This window comes from Ischnura elegans, chromosome 2 (assembly GCF_921293095.1).
Source record: "Ischnura elegans chromosome 2, ioIscEleg1.1, whole genome shotgun sequence".
Taxonomy (NCBI): Eukaryota; Metazoa; Arthropoda; class Insecta; order Odonata; family Coenagrionidae; genus Ischnura; species Ischnura elegans.
This window is the reverse complement of record NC_060247.1, coordinates 64375341-64389563: the sequence shown is the minus strand read 5'-3', so window position 1 is coordinate 64389563 and position 14223 is coordinate 64375341. Positions and strand designations below refer to the sequence as shown.

Genomic DNA, 14223 nt, shown 5'->3' with positions numbered 1-14223 from the left:
ATGTTTTTAGAAGGCTTATCCTTTCTCCCACTCTTCTTATCACTTCCTCATTACCTACACGGTCGATCCATTTTATCTTCATCATTATTAGGTAACATCGCATTTTCAACGCGCTTTCACTGTTTGAATTCTCCATTAACCGTTCGGATTCAGTCCTGAAATTTGAAGAAACCGCTTCAAATACCGAAAACGGAAACATTTCTCTTCGGTAATTTGACTAAGTGAATGCGATTGGAAAACAGTATTTACAGTAGCCATCACTCCGTCAAAGAGGATGTAAAATGATTAATTATCTTGTTTCCTGTAATTAATTCTCTTAATCAATTAAAATATTTCGTTTCAAGCAGTGTATGTGTACATTTTTTGTCACGCTTTCATTATTTTTATGTAATTACTACTCGTCATTCTACAAGTATTTCGTATACGTTATGCATTTGTTGCTTTTAGGGGTGTATACCCAAAGCATTGAATAAATCTCTTCTTACTCTTACCTTCCGTTTCACTCATGGAATGCGGTAAACATCCTTGTTCAAGAATTTCAAAAAACAAAGCGACGACGGAAGATAACCCAGCTATGTAGAAGATGTCTCACTATTTGGCCGCGAGGGAGGTCGTTGCTCTTGCTTCAGCTAATGGAAAAAGGTATAAATACTCTGCCATTGCCAGAAACAGACACTTTCGTCGTTTTTGAAGCCCAGGAGGCCAAGGAATGAAATGAGAGCAGCACTTATTTTATTTAAAATGATCTCCTCGTTTGCGTTGTATCAAATTTACGTTCATGCAACTGCCATTGGGGCTAAAAAAAGGAATGACAGTTATTCGTCCACGGGAGAGTTTTATGGTTAAATAGAATCTTTAAAATTACTATTATTTACCTTCCAATATTTTCTTGAATAAATTTAACACCTCCCATTCTTACTTGTAAGTTTTAATTCAAATTACATAGCTCATTTACTTCTTTTAACTAATAAATAATTCCGCATTTATTCCAACCTCTTCTGGTCTATTATTAGCCATGTCCATTTCTGCCTCAATTGAAAGATTAAAAAACTTAAATTCATTTCTTATTTATATCAATTTATGCAATCCGAAGACGAATTTGATTGAAGAGGGTAGATTCTATCTTCTCATGGCCCAATGGTATGTGTCATACACTAACTTCGGATGTTGGTGGTACATACTTTTCCTCTTTCATCAATACTTTCTCACAGAATTTAGGTCATATATCAAGGGAAGATTTTAAATTACATCAGGCAACAATTGTAGTAAAAGTGTACGAGGCAATGTGACAATCTCGATTGTTCTATACTTTTGTCTTGACACGCAACTAAATGCTTACTGACTCCCTTTTTTTATTTTTTCCATTTCATTTGAGCTAATCATCCGCCGTAAAACTACGAGAGCATCTGACATCATTGGAAAAAACAACAGAACTTCCTGGTACATGTTGAGACTTACTGAAAAAGAATTTTCCAACTCCAGTTGTTGTCATCCACAAGTGACTTTACTCATTCCTTTTCAGCTGTTTATGACCCAAGGTATAAATACTAGCAAGGCTAACGAAGGCGTCACTTGGGTCGTTCTTTTCGAGGAGATCAACAAGGGCGACGCTCAAAATGCTGAGGGCAACTGCTATCCTAAGTTTTGCTATCGTGACAGCCTTGGCCGACACGGTCCCCAACGGTAAACATATATTTACAGAAATACATGATAATGCATATTTTTGGCTATTACTTCTCGCAGAGGTATGCATTATCATAGTGCATAATGCTCGCTATTGTTAAATTATTAAAGTGACTTTTATTTTCTTTGAATTGAAAAGAAAAAATCAAGAGTGCCAAGTGCTGAAATATATGGAATGTTTTCTTTAACACAGCCAATAAATATAGAAGATTTCATATTACTATGAATAATTTTGAGTCGTTTTGACGATATATTCGATGTCTTTGGACAATGAAAACCTTTTCCGTGCATGAGGTTGTCTCCTTAAAAATTAAAATACTCGTATCTGAAAATTTGGTATTTTTCACCATGAGGGAGAGAGAACGATTATTTTGAAAAAATATAATTATACCTGAAACAAAATTAATGAAGGCTTCCAAAATGAGAATTTGATGTATGATGATGATGTATATATTTAAAAACAGAGCTGATTTTATTACATACATTGCAATGAATCTTGGGTGAGCGTTTTCAATGCATTTCCGTTGCTAAGTACTTTGTAAATTAGTCAATTTTAGCTGAAGTAAAAGCTTTCATTCTGCTCCTCGTGGGACTAAAATGAACCAACTATATCATACAAAAAGAGCACGACTTTTTTTTAGCATGTACCATACTATTTTAAGTTGACCATTCTGTTTCTTTATTGATAGCTGGAAGCATTGCAGCGTCTCTGGAAAACATCAGGGGTACTTTGGAGCAAATATCCTCCGCCGGAGATGGGATCACTTCCTACGTCTTCAATTACATCAGAAACGGCGTTCCCGTGCAGGAGGAGAGCGTTAGATTGCGGTGTAGCAGGGTCGGTAACCCCAATCTTTCGCCTCGAGATGTGAACATCAAGTCCGTCCTGGCCTGCCATAACTTGGCCACCGGAGCTTCGGTACCAATCTCCCCGGAAACTACGCTCCTGCTGTCCGCCGAGCAGTTCGCCAACCCCGACACCATCCGAGACTTGAACCTCTCAATCGGGAAGACTGTCTGGCAGAGACTGCTCGAGACGCAGGCCGCTGTGATGTCCCTATCGCGTCCATTCGTTCCTGTCGTCGTCCCTGGGTCTGATATCCTCAAGATCTTCAACATCCCGAACCCTTTCCAGGCCATATTCTCTCGTCCAGGCCGCTCGGTCCAATAGGGCTGACGATCAATGTGTTTTTGATACATGAGCCTGAATCTCTGGCAATATTCCATTGAGACACTAAAGCATGCAATAAATCATGCGTCAATTCGTTATATTCTACCCTTTTCAATGCAAAAGTCACAAATGTGACTGTTGGTCTCAGTCACAGTAAAATGTCAAAGAAAATACAGCAATGTTTATTTTTTGTGAACTGTATTACCCTCCGTCTCCGTTATGTTATGTGGTCAAATATATGCCTATTATATGAGAATAAATAACAACGTTTGGAATAGAAATCATTTTTTCTAAGGCTAATTTTTTTAAGTTAAGAGTCACTACCAGATAAGTAGACTCCATTTAAGCTATTTTATCTTTATTAGATAACATATTTTTTACCTGTGATATACAGTTATTAAATCAATATATTTTCCGCCAGAAAAATTTATGTACAGCGTAAAATCACCATGTATTACGCAAAAAAATAAATTCATACCTAACTTATGAAATTAGTATTACTGAGCCTTGATTTCATCAATCTAACACTTGACGGACACAGCCTGATGGTATGAAGTTGCAGTTAATTTAACTTCTTACCGTCAAGCTGTGAAGTTATTCCAACTGGCATAATCTACCTACTTCTCTTCTGTTATTGGCTGTAAAAAATATAATAATACTCTCCTTTTGGTCCTCAGTGCTCGATGACTTCGCTCTGCACTCAAGGAATAATATGCTTTACTTTCATAACATATTGAATTCGGTATTGACTGTTTGATTAAGCCCCGTTTGTAGCATTCCTTAATTAGCATTTTAATTCCTTTAAGTACTTGAGTTGTAATTGAAGTAGACGAATCATTGGAAATTCTTGGCATTGAACCATTCTACGATCAGCTAGATCCTTGGTGATCATCAGGTCTATTGACGGTCAAATATTCCTAAACAATTAAACGTGCAATACTGTACAATACTGCTATTATAATATGCTGGAAATTCATTAAATTGAAGCTTCATTTTGACCCGCAAATAATCTTATCACCAATTTTATGGCATCAAAACCAGCGTATTTTTTCTTAAAAACGTTTTAGTTATTTTATTGGAGAAAAGAAAAATTCAGCATTCATCGTTCTTGAACTCAAAACTAGCAAGTACCGATTAAAAATGTTGAGTCTCGTACGAGTATTAAATTAAAAACTTTGTCTAAAATTTATGAACAGGCAATTCTATGTTATGGTAGACATTATTAAAACCTTTAGTGGGTATTTTAACTCCATTTAGTGATCCATGCTCTAGTTACATCACCAAATTAATGAAAATTGAATTCATTTTATCTAGGAAATACAATTAGGCACTACCACGGCGCTTTTTAAAAATTACAATGCAACTTTAAGCAGGTACATCAAATTCCTTGTATTTGTGTTATAGGAATAAATAAATATAATGCTGAAAAATCCGCCGTTGATTGAACTCATTAACAGAATATTTTTGATCGGAACATATGAAATATTTTATTTGATTGCTGTCCTGCGAAAATTACTCAATGACAATTAAATATTGATGTATTAAAATTAGAATTATCAATTACAGTTGATATATTTTCATAGCCGGAAAAGGTTTAGTAGCCTAATCCTTGAGGGAAGAAGAAGATATTTTATATTAAATTCAAGAATTTTATCGTAATAATTCGTGCGGAAAGGGAACGAATATATGGACACAACTAACAGAGCTAATCTACCATACTTGGCTGTTGGCTGTAGATGCGCGCAAGTCCACGCCTCCGTACTTCCTGTTTCGTGGTGTAATATATTTTTATCAAATCTTTGGAAAGAAACTTTCGCATTTGAAACTAATTAATAGTAACTAAAAGAAATAAAAATTCTTTATCGTAGGTTATCTCCTTATTCACAAATATAACTAAAATAGAATATCTCATTAAAAATAGGAGGTGTTGACAGAATCACATATTAAACTAAGCATATGGTTATACAAAAAGCAACTGATAGAAAGTCGGGTGTTTAGCATATCGCATAATGGTTTTTTAGGAATATGATATCGACAAATATCCTGTTTGTGACAAATTTGTTACCTCCTAATTTCTTTTTCGGATGAGGTGAATCTAAGGTCATATTCAGCATTTATAGAATGTCGTGTTTTTACGAGACTTTGATCAAGTAAGAATTGTAGCAACAAACGCAGAGAAGGCACTTAGTGTCTCCATAAAAAATCGAATGCTATACTTGAAGTGCCATAACGCAATTTTATGGAAGAATTGGCACTTAATCGAAAAATTTCGGCTGTTCTTGTGATTTGACCACACTCACTTGGGATTGGAATCCAACAATTAAGTAATCATACCATCATTGTACTCTGAAATTGATTTTCTTTTTATTCATCTGACGTTTTTTTCATTAAAATAAAAATGCCATGCATCTAGGATATTACGGAAAATATAAATATAATTATACTGGACATTTTACCAATTTTGTCTTATTTCCAAATATCAGAGTCGGATTTAAATTAGGTAATCTATTTAAGGTGTATTGTATACAATACATATTCTTCAATTATGGTGTTTGTCGAAGATATAAGAATGTTGATAAAGTGATTACTTTGAATTTTTTTCTGATATTTTGTTTTCATTACTACAAAGCCTACGGTATATAAACTCTTTCAGTCTTCATCTTTATATTTACGTTGATTCTATCTTACATCCTTTGAATAGTTTGTCCAGAAATACGATTCCCTGGCCAATATATTCAATTATCTGATACTTCCATTCAATTTTCCGTTTCAAAAAACATAACCTCATTAGAAAAAGAAGATAACGTCCTAGTAATTATGACAGCCAAATGAATAGTTTTAATCTTGAGGAAGTTCTACCACTCCATAGATCTTTGGAAAGCCCACTCTATTCTTCTGTGGCTGTTAATGACACGCGGTATAAATACTTACCACGCAAGGTTTTGCGATCTGTGTTCCATTCTTACTGTATAGTACAAGACCGCTGAATATAGCTCGCCATGCTCAGAGTGACTGCCATCCTATTCCTCGCCTTATTGGCGATCGCAACTCCCTTTCCACGAACAGGTAATGTCTTTCTATATTATCTTACCATAAATATACATGCACATGTCCGTATTATACTTCACATTTTTTATTTTACTCTTTCCATGAAGTTTTCAATGCTTAATAAGCTGAATAGGACATGTTATACAGGATGTAAAAGAGAAGAAATGCGTCGCCATGAAAAGGCTATTATATAGGAGAGAGGAATGGAGGGTTGCGTCAAATCAATCTTAGGATTGTTGACTAATGATAAAGATGATGAAATCCTGGTTTATGGTTTAGTCGATGTTTCAATTGTATCTGGACAATTGAATAAAGTTGATAAAAAATCATCGCTTAAATTTGTCATATTTGTGAAGAATCTGATATATTTATTTGTCTCTTCTTCATCGACAGTGGTTTGCGGTCTCCTTTCATTCTTCTACCTCAGCCATTGTAGTCATTTTTTAAAAATATTTCCTCATTCGATCCCCTAGTGCTTCAACCCTGAGGTTGGTCGGAGTAGGTGCTGACCGACCTTACTACAGGCAAAGCTACTGATAAGTTAATTGATGGGCATTCAGAGTATCTGGGCCAGTTCCTTTCCTTGAGTCATATCTCGTCTCATGACGATTTATTTTTGATTATATGGAATTGGAAGCCGTGGCCATTTTGGTTAGTAGCGACACCCTTTAATACTACCACGCTTCCCTGCAGATGAATATTTCCTGAGCTTAATACCTTCTAGAGATAGTTGCTAATCAAAATTTTGCTATTGTGTTCAAGACAACGAAAATATCGGATCTCAATCACTTTATTCAATGGTTTTCATTTTATTAATTAAAATTCACCGTCAGGCTACGAGTAAATTGTTCATTAGTTAATTACGTTCGAAGCAAATCTTCGTTACTAAATTGAGGAAAAGTATTCCATTCATAATTCCTATTGAAATATTATACGCCTCCAGCGAAGATTTCATGTCTTTTTTTACCTAAGAAATATTATTTTTTAAACACTACATCTAGTGATGCTTGAAGAATTTGAACATTAAATCATTTACGAGATTAATTTTGGATATTGGGTACATCACGTAAGCCCCAGTCAAATCCTATTCGTCTCTTTATATCGTTTCACTTTTAAGTTTCAGAAAGTTTCTATTACCGTCACGAAGTCCAAAACTTTCAATAATCTCCAGTAAATGCTTTGGAATTCGTTTTTAACCGACTCCAACATTATCCTCTGTCGACGCCTAAATGTCTACTGTTTTCCCTTTCTTACTGCCGTAATTGCTTTCCTCAACTTCTGATTTCTTTATCCGACTTTTACGCTTCGGTTTTCTCCTGAATTTTACGTTCTAAGCGAACTACACGTGCGTCTGTATGGAAAATATTTTCCAACAATGTTAAATTTAATTTACTTTTTTAAATTGTAGCGGTTGAAAACTGTGTAGATCTTAAGATAAAATTAATTTTACATGAAGGTTACATCAAATATTCGATACAATAAGGTCAGAAAACATTAAATACTGTAAAAGGACATCTTTTTATAAAAAACCAACATAATTAGGTAGCTAAATGACGGTAGCGTTTTGATAAAACTCAGTCATGTAGTTAGTATTATATCTTTCCGTCAATGCGTCGCTATTTCCTCATAGTTTCCGAAAAAAAGAAAGAAAATAGTGTACCAAAGACATTTTTATGTGAGGCAGAAGTTAATTCATCCCCGTTCTAGATACTACTGGTCTACGAGGATTGAAGCAGTTGCATTTAATCTAAAAAAGTAATGCTTTCCAAATATTAATTTAGCCCTAAATTTAGATAATTACGACACACCTAACGGAGAGATGATGGCTCACATATGATGTATCCTTCACACAAACCTAAACTAATTTTTTCATACTACAAATAACTAATTGAAGGCAACAACTCCCTTTTCTTTCAGAGCATACACCCAAGTGGGTGGGTGACAGTACAGCTTCCACCATCCAAAGGACGACCAGGCAAGTCTCCGGCACATCCAACAATGCAAGAATGGGCGTCACTTTAACTGCCACGGAGCTACCCGCCCAAATCTACAACCTGTACCTTTCCATCGGCCAGTCGGTACTAGAGGGAATTCGTAACACCCAGGCCGCCATCCTATCCTTGGTGCCACAACCCATCGTTCCGGTACCCATCGTCACCGGTATCGGCAGGACCTTCATCGTTGACGCACCGAAATCACCAGAGCTCTTGGAAGATCCTGCAGTGGTGCCGACGGTTTTCAGCGGGGTCCTCTCCGAGAGGACCGGCAAGCAGTTCGGTCTGGGATTCAGCGGCAGCGGTGCCCAGGCCAGTTCCTCCTCCTTCGGTGGCGGTGGTGGATTTGGAGGATTCCCCGGTGGATTTGGGGGCGGATTTTCTGGCAGCCAGGCTTCCGCGGGGGCCAGTTCCTTTGGAGGCGGTGGCGGATTCTTCGGCTAAACCTCCGGTTTCCAAACATTTCAATATTGGACCCTTACAAGATCATAACTTCATATGCATTCTCTATGCTAATGTTTAGCCTAAGAGAATTGATAGAGCTAATTTGGAGACTTTGCTCAAATGTACCAAGCCCCTCAGCAAAATTGTCTTCCCCCGAAGGACTTCCAAGATCTCGAAAAGTATCCGTAGGCCTTTTAAGTAAGAATTGTATTTGTTGTGAGCATAAATTGGAATAAATGGCATGGAAAACACCATCAACTCTTTCTTTCTTTCAGTTCCATATGATATAAGTTGTTTTTAATTGGTGGAGGAATTTAAGTCTGAAGTCCTGACGTTTAGTTTTGTGTCTACATTAATAGATGATAACTATATTTTTCACATATAATATCAGCAGTCTTAACACATTACTTTAACATATTACTTGATTATATCTATACAGTGTTCATATCAATATTCAGGTATAATATTCAGATCATGCATGCATATACTCCCGTTTAGCCTTTGTGTAAACGAGCGATGGAGGCTCATTCTTTCCCAATGTTTTACTATGATCCCCGTAAATTTATCTTTCCCGTAGAAGTTCTTCCGCATTCAGTACTGGAAATTTGCAATATAAGTTCCTATTAAGAGTAGCATATGCACTTCAAATTCGCAGTCCTACCATATTCAATAAGGTACCTATATTTCGACTCCATAAAAAATTGAAAGGAAAAAATGATTTTTTATTGCCTTTTGGCGCATTATACTATTTCCTTTTAACTGCGTCGTGAAGATTGGTCGATACATTTAAAATTAGTCCAAAGGTGTCTTTAAAATACATCGATACGGAAAATAGTAGTACCTATTTAAGTCACAATTGGGAAATAGGTATGTAATTGAAACATAATATTGGCCAAATTTTAATCTCTCCAAGGCGTAAATTTTTTCTCTCATTGATGTTGAGAATTTACCCAAGGGCAACAGTCTCGGTTATTTATCATTAGTTGAATGTCACCTATCGACTTTCAATTACTTTTTATATTATTACATGCTTTCCACAAAAACATCTTCTCTTTCCACAAAAATCTTTTCTTTATTCTAAAGTAAATCCACAAATTTTGCAACATAGGGAACATATCTATAACATGAAAAAGAGTAACGCTTTCCGGTATATGTATGTGAAATTATATGAAGGGATCGCAATATCATTGTCATGAAAATTAAAAAGCAAAAAATATAAAATGCTTTCAATTCACCCAAATTTAATGCTTCTTTAAAAAAACACACAACTGTAAAAATAATTTTCAGGCCACAAATAGTGAATGGGAGGTTTGTACACCAACACATTTCGATTGATGAAGAGTCTGGAATTGGCTATTAGTTTTTAACATATCGTGATGTATATATAGATTTTTTGCGGTAATAACCGCATTACCGAAATAATACCTCACCTGAACGGATTGCTACCTAAACGTAAAGAACTGGATTTAATGGCTTTCTACGTTTTTGAGTCAGGAAATTTGAATCTTGAGAAGGGGATAAATGTTTATTAACAATCTTTGCTGTAAGGAAACGGTGAAAAACATCGGTGAGAAGGCATAAACTCTCATTTGAGGTGACATTAGTGTTTTATTTCACAATATTAACATCGCACACGTAGATTGTTACATTCATCACAATTTTCGTATCCTACAATCCATCCTTTGCATTGCGTTACTACTGATTTCGGCCAAAACCTGGTCTGCCTCCGAACCCAAAGTTTCCATTAAGAGACGCCGACTGGCTGAGTCCGAATCCTCCGACCCCCGGGATGTTGACGTTCCCGCCGAAGCTGTAGGCCCCGCCCTGAGAGGCCCCGAAGAAGGGAGCCTGGGACTGGGGAGACCTCAAAACTCGTCGACCGAATGATGTGCCGAGGCCTCCAGGTATCCTGGTGTCACGGGAAGAGTCGCTCAGCTCTTCGGCCGGAACGGGAACTGGGCCGTGCAGATCAGGGTTTACTGGGGCCGCAGGCACCACTAGCACCGGAGGAGACGGTTTCTTAATCACTGGCGGGTCTGAAAACGATGGAATGAAATGTTCCTCTGAAACGAGAATTACATACAGAAACTTTTCATAGCGTCCTTCTTCGTTGTATTAGATGGTACTGTCAAATAATTTTTTGCTATTGGAAGGGTTCGCATGTTGAAAACATCCCTCAATTTTCCATTATCAGTCATTTTAGCGTGAAAAGGTATAACAAACATGGACACTCAATCAGCGATCTGAATTAATCAAATGGCCCCAGACAGTTTCTAACGGTTATTAATGTATGTAAAACCATTTTTACAGTGTTGCTTGCTGAGAAATTCAGCCAACTACTTGTTTGTATAAAATGGCCTATATATACATACTATTTAACGTCCGATTTGTAGGTGCACAAGAGATAGCACCATGCGACGAAATCATGGATTATTTTATGATTAATCCGAGATTTGAACTAATATTTGGTTACGGACCACTCACATAAGTTAATTTATATGATAGAGACTTATCGTGTTATTTGTTCTTAATGCCTATGCCGTGAAGTATCATAAATTTTAAAATATAACTTGTTCATACTGATCAGTAAAAATAATGGAAAGAGCAAGGTTCAATTTAAAACTTTGGCATTATATTGAGCAAATTTTGAGAGACTACTTACTAATTTAGATGTTTTCATAGCCATGATATATTGTACTCGAGATACATTTTGCGTACTACAGCTAGATCTAAATTTTATGGCAATAAGAAGGTAATTGTCTCTTATTATTGTACTGATACAATTCCACTTGAATATTAAAATTAAAAATTTACCGGTTCTTCGATTTACGTGGATTTTTTAATTTCTGTCCGGTAATAACCGAAAATGGCTTAAAAAGGCGAATTAATCCTAAAATCACTCACAACTGAAGAAGACAGTATTCAACGGATATATGGCTACTTGGCCAATTTAAATGTCATTTGGACTGATCAATGTATAAAATCTGACACTGAAAGCTATGGATTTTGAAAAACATCGAAATACATTAGTATAATTGACAAGGATGTAAAACTTATTGTGTAATATTGCTTTTTCTATTCATCCATGTAATGAAAGCATTCAGTTATGGGTTCAGAGGAGTTAAGTACCTCCAAGATAGTGAGCATAATCGACAAGAATAGAACTATGATAATTTCATACCAACCAACGCCATCGATATTACCGCTGCTTCATGTACTGAAATTCAATTGGAATAATTAAGGAGTATCTGGAAGAAAAGCCGAATTATAGAGGAGAATACGACGACGCAGAATTCATTTTCACTCATAGGTAAGGTAAAAGGTGATATACTTCATGCCGGATGAGGAACAAAGACTATCTTACTCTCAAATGGCATCCAATTAGGCTAGAAAAATGGAATTCATTTAAATGAAGTTTCTGGTTCTTAGTTTGGATACGGTCTCCATAACTTCAGTTATAGGTAAATGCAACTAAAATTATATGACACTATTCCGCAAACTTAGTACGTGTAATACGTATGTGTCGTAACTATGCATAGCAACAATTTATCTAAGATTGCTGAATTTATAGCAGAATATAATTTAATGAAGCTAAATATTTTCAAATTTTCCTTACGTGATAAAAATTCATCATATTAATGGTTTAAATTGTGAAATAGAAGTATTAATTTAAGTCCGACGTAATGCCAGGAGGATGAAAAGTGAGACGACAATATCTATCGCGTTACAAAAACTATTTATTTAATACCTACAAAAACTACTGAGATATAAGGGCTGAAATAATCCGCTTTCAGTTTCAGCCATAATATTATCCAAACATTGGCAAGCTAAGTTCCCTTTTTGTCTTATTTCTATGTTGCTTCGACTCTTCTTTAGGTCTACTGGAAATGTTTGGAGGAATATTGACTTATTCCCACATGTGTCACGTGGATTTAACACCATTTAGAACTACTGTCAGTATAATGGTAAAAATATCAGTTAAACCTCTCTTATATCCTATTAATCGTACTAACGCGGTCTCTATTTGCGACTCGGTTCTTTCATATTGGAATACTCACCAACAGCTCTAGAAGACACCACCGAAAGGACAAAGAATAAACCTAAAACCTTGCCGTACGTACGCAACATACCGACAGTTTCTTATCGCCCCACTATAGAAAGAAAATATTAGAAATGTCCCATGAGGTGGAGGGCTTTATATCACTCATTGGAGGAACACTCCTGAGGTAGAGAAAAAATGACGGAGCCCCATTGGATCGCCCCATTTCACTCCTCCTCACGACAACGTCCTATTTTCCGGGTAGGAGTCTTAACGACTCAGGTATCTCGCGGCTATCGCAGCCATTTTGTTCCGGATACCTTACACTATGGATCATTAGAGTCCACCTCCCGGCGAAAGACCTCGTCAAGCTAACCTCAAGTCCTTCCGGCGACTCCATTGGAGAAGGAATAGTTTTGTTCGCCGTGGACGGTGAATATTTGAAAACATATTTTTTGAGAGGCACTATTTTGAAAGTCGGTCAAAGCCCATTTCTGTAAAAGTATTGCTGATTTCGAGGCAAATAGCGCATTTCGATTGAAATAGTTGTTTTCAACGAGATGAAAATGGAAAAAAGTTCAAGGCTACTGGGAGTGGCGATTTTCATATTCTGCGTTAGCGACGTGTTCTGTGTGCCCGCTCAGCCACCGATCGTCGCTCAGAACAAAATGCGTGAGTTTCGTTTTGGTTTCCAGCTCTTATATGCTAATTGGTGTTATTTTATTCTCCCTCGGGTTAATGCATGACGTTGAACTCCGCGGTTTATTTATTTTTCCAAAAGTCGTTGTTTTCCCGCGTCATTGTTGGTTTATCACCTTTCACGCCTCCCACCGTTCTTTCTTAGCTGTGATTGATTGCTCCATATTGATACATACTTTTTCTGAAGGCGATACTTCCTTCAGGATGTTTGTTACATATATTTCTTCAGCCGATTACTCTCCAAAGAAATGATTTTTTTTCAATTAACTCCCTTTCTCAATTGGATGATCTTGTTTGGTTATTCTAGTATGTTTCTTATTCATTTATGGAGTGTTTTGTATGCAACAGTATTCTCATCAGCGTTTCAAACTATATCCTTGTTCATTCTTATCCCGAGATTCTTCCGATGTTTTGTAAACTGAAGTTAAAACCACTAATTTTAATTAAGAAAATGAAATTTTCAGTGTGGATTCTGTTTCACTACTGTCGTCATTGATCACTGCTTGTTTGCTACGATCACCGTCACTTAACGAGGGGATGAAATTTTTACTTTAACTTAATATCACGTAGGCTTGAAAATTAATGTCCCAAATGTAATTATAAATTATTTTTAGAATACCAAGGAACACAAGAGTAATTAAACGATTATTTGCGTGAATGCATTAATACTCAAATGAATACGATGGGAAACACTCGAGAGCCGTGGTGAATATTTATTTATATGTATGGTACTAAGGCGTAATCGGCTATAATTGCTGATACCTAATTGTTAACAATGATATGAATATAATTATTCTATTTATCTGAGTCCACAATGTACTCAATAAACAATTCTTTTTAATAGGCCTTTTCCAAATTTTTAAAATGATTTTTATCTCAGTTGCCACCAGCTATCATTTTCCATTTAATTGTGAATTAAAAGGTCTTTAATTTATCATACAACTCCTCCACCACTCTCAAAGAAAATTTTTTATCTGCTCCCTGAGTAACCTCTCTTATAGAATTGGTGGGAGTTTGCACGTTTAATTACAACAGTACAATTAAATGAACTCGTGGAGTATGCAATCATTGTTTTTCTTCAAATTTTAACAAGTTTCCATAAAAAGATAATTATGCATATGAACTTATCTTACTGCTGTAATCAT

General features: G+C 36.1%; 2 protein-coding genes across 2 annotated transcripts; one reads left to right on the top strand and one right to left on the bottom strand.

Annotated features, from left to right (window-relative positions):
- The first annotated feature begins 1576 nt into the window (after positions 1-1576).
- LOC124153862 lies at positions 1577-3338 on the top strand. The gene is made up of 2 exons (XM_046527243.1): positions 1577-1683; positions 2373-3338. The coding sequence occupies exons 1-2, from the start codon at positions 1617-1619 to the stop codon at positions 2852-2854; spliced, it is 549 nt and encodes a 182-aa protein (XP_046383199.1). The 5' UTR covers positions 1577-1616; the 3' UTR covers positions 2855-3338.
- Positions 3339-9928: 6590 nt separating this feature from the next.
- LOC124153861 (keratin, type II cytoskeletal 68 kDa, component IB-like) lies at positions 9929-12557 on the bottom strand. Its single transcript, XM_046527242.1, has 2 exons — positions 12399-12557; positions 9929-10376 (listed from the first exon to the last, which is right to left on the bottom strand). Exons 1-2 carry the CDS (start codon positions 12466-12468, stop codon positions 10036-10038), a joined length of 411 nt encoding a protein of 136 aa, XP_046383198.1. The 5' UTR covers positions 12469-12557; the 3' UTR covers positions 9929-10035.
- Between the last annotated feature and the right edge of the window lie 1666 nt (positions 12558-14223).